This window comes from Triticum dicoccoides, chromosome 3A (assembly GCF_002162155.2).
Source record: "Triticum dicoccoides isolate Atlit2015 ecotype Zavitan chromosome 3A, WEW_v2.0, whole genome shotgun sequence".
Classification (NCBI taxonomy): domain Eukaryota; kingdom Viridiplantae; phylum Streptophyta; class Magnoliopsida; order Poales; family Poaceae; genus Triticum; species Triticum dicoccoides.
The window spans coordinates 542,043,295-542,048,895 of NC_041384.1; the positions used below are offsets into that span (position 1 = coordinate 542,043,295).

The following is a 5,601-nucleotide window of genomic DNA, read 5'->3' on the forward strand; positions in this document are numbered from 1 at the left end:
TTTGAACCTTATGGATCTGAATATTCATGCCACAATGAAGAAAATTACATGGATAAATATGTTAGGTAGCATTCCACATCAAAAATTCTGTTTTTATCATTACCTACTTGAGGACGAGCAGGAATTAAGCTTGGGGATGCTTGATACGTCTTCAACATATCTGTAGTTTTTAATTGTTCCATGCTATTATATTATATTTTTTTGGATGTTTTATATGCATTAATATGCTATTTTATTTTATTTTTGGCACTGACTTATTAACCCAGAGCCTAGTGCCAGTTTCTATTTTTTCCTTGCTTTTGACTTTTATAGAAAAGGAATATCAAACTGAGTTCAAACGGAATAAAAATTTACGATGATTTTTCTTGGACCAGAAGACACACGTAGGACTTGAGATGAAATCAGTGGAGTCCCGGGGAGGCCACAAGCCTCCAGGGCACGCCCTAGGAGGGGAGGCCCCTGGCTTGTGGGCCCCTCGGAAGTCCTCTAACCCTAATTCTTGGACTATAAATTCCCAAATATTCCCAAACGACCAAAAGCGTCCATCAAAATACTTTTCCGCCGTCGTAACCTTCTATACCCGTGAGATCCCATCTTAGGACCTTTTCCGGCACCCTGCCGGAGGGGGCTTTGATCACGGAGGGCTTCCACATCAACTCTATTGCCATTCCGATGAAGCGTGAGTAGTTTACCACAGACCTACGAGTCCATAGCATGTAGCTAGATGGCTTCTTCTCTCTCTTTGATCCTCAATACCATGTTCTCCTCGATGTTCTTGGAGATCTATCTGATGTAATCTTCTTTTGCGGTGTGTTTGTCGAGATCCGATGAATTGTGGATTTATGATCAGATTATCTATGAATATTAGTTGAATTTTCTCTGAATTCTTATATGCATGATTTGATATCTTTGTATTTCTCTTTGAATTATCGGTTTTGTTTGGCTTAGTTTTGGGTTCAATCTTGCGGTGTCCTCACCCAGTGACAAAGTAGGGGTAGCGAGGCACGTATTTGTATTGTTGCCATCAAGGGTAAAAAGATGGGGTTTTCATCATATTGCTTGAGTTTATCCCTCTACATCATGTCATCTTACTTAAGGCATTACTACGTTCTTATGAACTTAATACTCTAGATGCATGATGGATAGCGGTCGATGTGTGGAGTAATAGTAGTAGATGCAGAATCGTTTCGGTCTACTTGACACGGGCGTGATGCCTATATGCATAATCATTGCCTTAGATATCGTCATAACTTTGCGTTTTTTTATCAATTGCTCAACAGTAATTTGTTTACCCATCGTAGTATTTGCCTTCAAGAGAGAAGCCTCTAGTGAAACCTATGACCCCCGGGTCTATTTTCCATCTTGTATTTTCATATATATAAATCAAAAATACCAAAAATATCTTGCTGCAATTTTTTTACTTTTATTTAGTTTTACATTTTAGTAATCTTTTATATCTATCTCTATCAGATCTCACCTTTGCAAGTGACCGTGAAGGGATTACAACCCACTTATCGTGTTGGGTGCAAGTGTTTGATTGTTTGTGTAGGTGCATATATTGGAGACTTTCTTGTATCTCCTATTGGATTGATATCTTGGTTCTTAACTGAGGGAAATACTTATATCTACTTTGTTGCATCACCCTTTCCTCTTCAAGGGAAAAACCAACGCAAGCTCAAGAAGCAGCACGTCGTGCCCCCGCCTTCCTTGTCTGTTGTGTTGCATCATCGCCGGCAAGCCGTCGTAGCGACACATGCTCGCAACGTCTGGCGTGCTGCATCACAACACCAACAACACCAAGTCGTCGAAGTTACATCCTAGCACCAGGTGGCTCCCTCTTGTGTCGCGGCCCTGTCTTCCTTGTCCGTTGTGTTGCAGCACCGACGACGAGCAGCGGCACCCTCAAATAATTGTGCCTTCCCTCTGTGCTGCGTTGCATCATTGACGGGGTGTCGCTCCACCTCTGGGCCCCCTCTTCATGTTGCGTTGCAGCGCTGATGTCGAGCAACGGCCTTCTTCTTCCTGATGCGTTGCAGCACAGGCGGCAAGCGACGCCCGCCTCTAGCAATTCCATCTTTATGTTGCGTTGCAGCACCAACGAGGAGTGGCACCCGCCTCTGGCCTACCTCTTGGTGTTGCATTGCAGCGGCAGTGGGGAGCGATAGCCATCTCGAGCACCTGCTTCGCAGCAGTGCGGCAAGTAGCCCCAGTTCTGCCTATGCTTGTTGCATAGCAGTTGTTGCGGCATGTGCAGCAGGCCGTGGCCGCCATTGTTCTCTCCAGAATCTTAGCAGCGGTACGCGATGGTCGTCGTTGTGGTTGTTGCGACATGCCTTGCTGCCCCGCTATATCGAGTTGCCCCCTTAGTCGTCTTGCCGCCGCTCTGGTAATCCCTCTAAATCTCTTCGGGCGGCAATTTTTCATGGGTGAGCCCGCACGCCAATTCGAACTAGTCACCTCCGATCCCCTCCATCTTTCAGGTTGTTGTCGCATCGGTGATGGCTTCAGGTACCTCCTGGCCAAGGCCTCGCCGACGTCTATGGGCCTTGCTGGCGCTCGCTCAGCACCACGTCGTCGTCCATTTCGAGTGCTTGTCGAGATTAGTAAGTGTTGTTTCTTTCAATGACTGAATCGGTTTTGAGTGGCACATTTCTTTTTTCCGCGTCACTTTCTAGAGCCAAAGATCATAGTTCTTGAACGAGCACTCAAAAAGATTCTTGTGTGTAGCCCAGAGACCGAGACATGAATGCTACGATGAGTGAGAGCAAGGTGCGGGGTCGAGCCGGCAACTAGATGGAGCCAGCTATGACACGGCACAGGCATCGCATGTGGAGCCGAATCAGAGGTTCGATTGTTTGTGTGCGGGGGGTGCGGAGAGGTTGACGGCGACACATATCGTGGCAGGTATAGAGGGATGGCTGGTAATGGTCGTGGGGGGAGTAGGGCGGACCGTGATGCACGTGTGCCCCGGACGCGGGTGACGGCAACAGAAGATTGGGCCGAAGGTGGGTGGAGAAGAGTAAAAATTGTTTAGGTCGCGTTCGGGGAAGAATAACAATATGGGCAATGTGAAGACATGCATAGGGCAACTATGGCTATAGCCCTAGCCCTAATAACAACACCCCTTTTGAAGTTGTGATTCCTTCTTACAAAGTATAAAAAATCATGAAAATTCATTGCTCAAGCTAGCTCAGTCCCAGACATAATCCGTTGCTCTCTGGGAGGAAGATGAGCGATCCGACAGCTCACAAGGAATATCTAAAAAAAATTAGGCAGCCGTAGCTTAGCTGCTTCTTTTTTTTTCAGTTTTGCTAAGTCCGAGACTTATTATATTTCCGGCGATGCTATATTTGTTTGATCTTGTGTCAAGATCCATGCAATTATTTTTTTAGCTTTTTTCTTCTTTTTATATACTACGTCGTTTGATTGAGATTTGGTTAAATCTGAGCCGACCGAGACCTAACCACGCTTTTTTTTCAAATAGTTTCTCCGCAGTTCCTATAGTAGTGCAGAACAGCAAGCACGCTCCGGTTCTGTACCGATTCACGTTTTCGAAAACCCCGACAGAGGCGTGGCGATCGTCCGATCAAGGCAGAGGCCAGATCAGTTACACAAGAGGGTCACGGCGGAAGCAAAGGATCCTCGTCCCACGCATGAAATGCCAAGCGGTTGGTGAATGAACTCAGGAATTCGTGTTTGACCTAGGCACCGCCGTCGTGAGCGTTGGTGGCGGCGAGTCACCTCCCTGCCACGCCCACACGATATCGCCCAGCGACGGCTTGAGCTCCTGCTTGTAGAAGTCCTGGAACTCCAGCGAGTCGCCGCCCGTCTTCCTCATCTCCACCACGTGCACCGACGGCGCCACCTCGAAGATCTCCGCCTCCAGGGCCAGCGCCCTTTTCCGGCCGTCCTGGCTCCCCTCCAGCTCCACTCTCCCCTTCTCCTTGTTCAGCTTAAAGCTGAACCTCCCCGCCTCCGCGATCTTCCCCAGCTTGGACACGATCACCGTCGTGGTCTCCTTGCTGGAGAACCGGGCCTCCGACGTCTTGTGCTCCGCGTCGAACATCTTGGCCAGGTCCAGCACGCTCGACCGCGAGATGATGTCGAAGGCGTTCATGCTCGATGGCCTCAGGTTGATGGTTGGCGACGACGCGGTCACCTTGGATCTCTTCCTCTTCCGGGTGGCACCCTCCGGTTGGTCGTCGTCGTGATGTCCCCCGGCTTCCTGGCAGAGGAACACCGCCGTTTCGCTTGTGTCGAGGGGCTTGTCGCTGAGGGGGCAGGAGTCTTTCTGGAACCAGGTCCGGGCCATGAGCTTGGTGATGGTGATCCGGGTATTGGGGTTCGGGTCAAGCAGCCGGGCAAGGAGCTTGCGCGCGTCGATGGAGAACCATGCGGGGCACTGGTAGTCGCTCCGTGCGATCCGCTTGTACAGGAGCACGAGGTTGGTGTCGTGGAAAGGGAGGCGGCCTGCCAGGAGCACAAAGAGGATCACGCCGCACGACCAGATGTCCGCCTTTGCGCCGTCATAGCCACGCTTCAGGATCACCTACGTACATGCACACATTGGGCTGGGCATCGTCAATGACGCAAAGAGAAAACGGACAAGCTAGTTAACACGTGCGTGCGTGTGGAACATATTCTCAACCTCGGGAGCGACGTACGCCGGCGTGCCGCACGTCGTGTGCAAGAGGGCGTCACCGCGATGGCGGGAGGCGCCGTCCGCGAGCGCGCTGAGCCCGAAGTCGGAGACCTTAAGGTTGCCGTGCGCGTCAAGGAGGAGGTTCTCGGGCTTGAGGTCACGGTGGTACACGCCACGGCTATGGCAGAACTCGACGGCCGTGATCAGCTGCTGAAAGTAGCGGCGAGCGACCGGCTCCGGGAAGCGCGTGCTCTCGGCGAGGCGAGCGAAGAGCTCGCCGCCGCTCGCGTACTCCATGACGAAGTAGATCCTGGAGCGCGTGGCCATCACCTCGTGGAGGCGGACGACGTTTGGGTGGTGCACCCGCCTCATCACGTCCACCTCGCGCCTCACCTGGTCCACCGTGCCGGACCGGCGCACGGCTTCCTTGTCGAACACCTTGATGGCCACGACCTCGCCGGTGGAGATGTTATGGGCCTTGTAAACCTTGGCGAAGGTGCCGCGGCCTAGAAGACGGCCCAGCTTGTACCGGCCCATGATCACTTTGGAATCTTGGTTCTTCTCCATGGCCATGGCGATGGGGAGAAAGAGTGTTGTTTCAAGTGATCATCAGCGAGGGTCCGGCTGGGCAAACGGCCGGACGGAGACTCCACACCTGCGTAGCGCTCAAGACGATGGAGGATCATCGGAAAGAGTAGCTGGGGTTTGATATGCATCTTCTGACGGGATGTGTGGCTGCAAACAGATAGGTGATTATTGGCCAGTGATGGTGGAGGCGAACCAAATGAGGAACACCTTTAGCTAATTTTAGAAGTTCTTAGTTTATCAACTAAATCTAAATAATGTAAACACGCCTACTTTAAGGCACATATATAATTGTGATACTTGCGGTTTGGCTCGGAGCGCGCAATTGCGCGGTTGACCTAGTTTAGAGGTGTAGCTAATGTGGAGGAGCAAGA

General features: G+C 50.8%; 1 protein-coding gene across 1 annotated transcript; it reads right to left on the minus strand.

Annotated features, from left to right (window-relative positions):
* Positions 1–3,531: 3,531 nt before the first annotated feature.
* LOC119272060 (CBL-interacting protein kinase 30-like) lies at positions 3,532–5,315 on the minus strand. The gene is made up of 2 exons (XM_037553653.1): positions 4,649–5,315; positions 3,532–4,549 (listed from the first exon to the last, which is right to left on the minus strand). Exons 1-2 carry the CDS (start codon positions 5,213–5,215, stop codon positions 3,683–3,685), a joined length of 1,434 nt encoding a protein of 477 aa, XP_037409550.1. The 5' UTR covers positions 5,216–5,315; the 3' UTR covers positions 3,532–3,682.
* Positions 5,316–5,601: the final 286 nt, after the last annotated feature.

Excerpts from the sequence above, each read along its gene's own strand:
- LOC119272060 (XM_037553653.1), bottom strand. The coding sequence starts at position 5,215 with ATGGCCATGGAGAAGAACCAAGATTCCAAAGTGATCATGGGCCGGTAC. Across the intron at positions 4,550-4,648 it reads CGGCGTACGTCGCTCCCGAG|GTGATCCTGAAGCGTGGCTA; the intron begins GTTGAGAATATG and ends GCATGTACGTAG.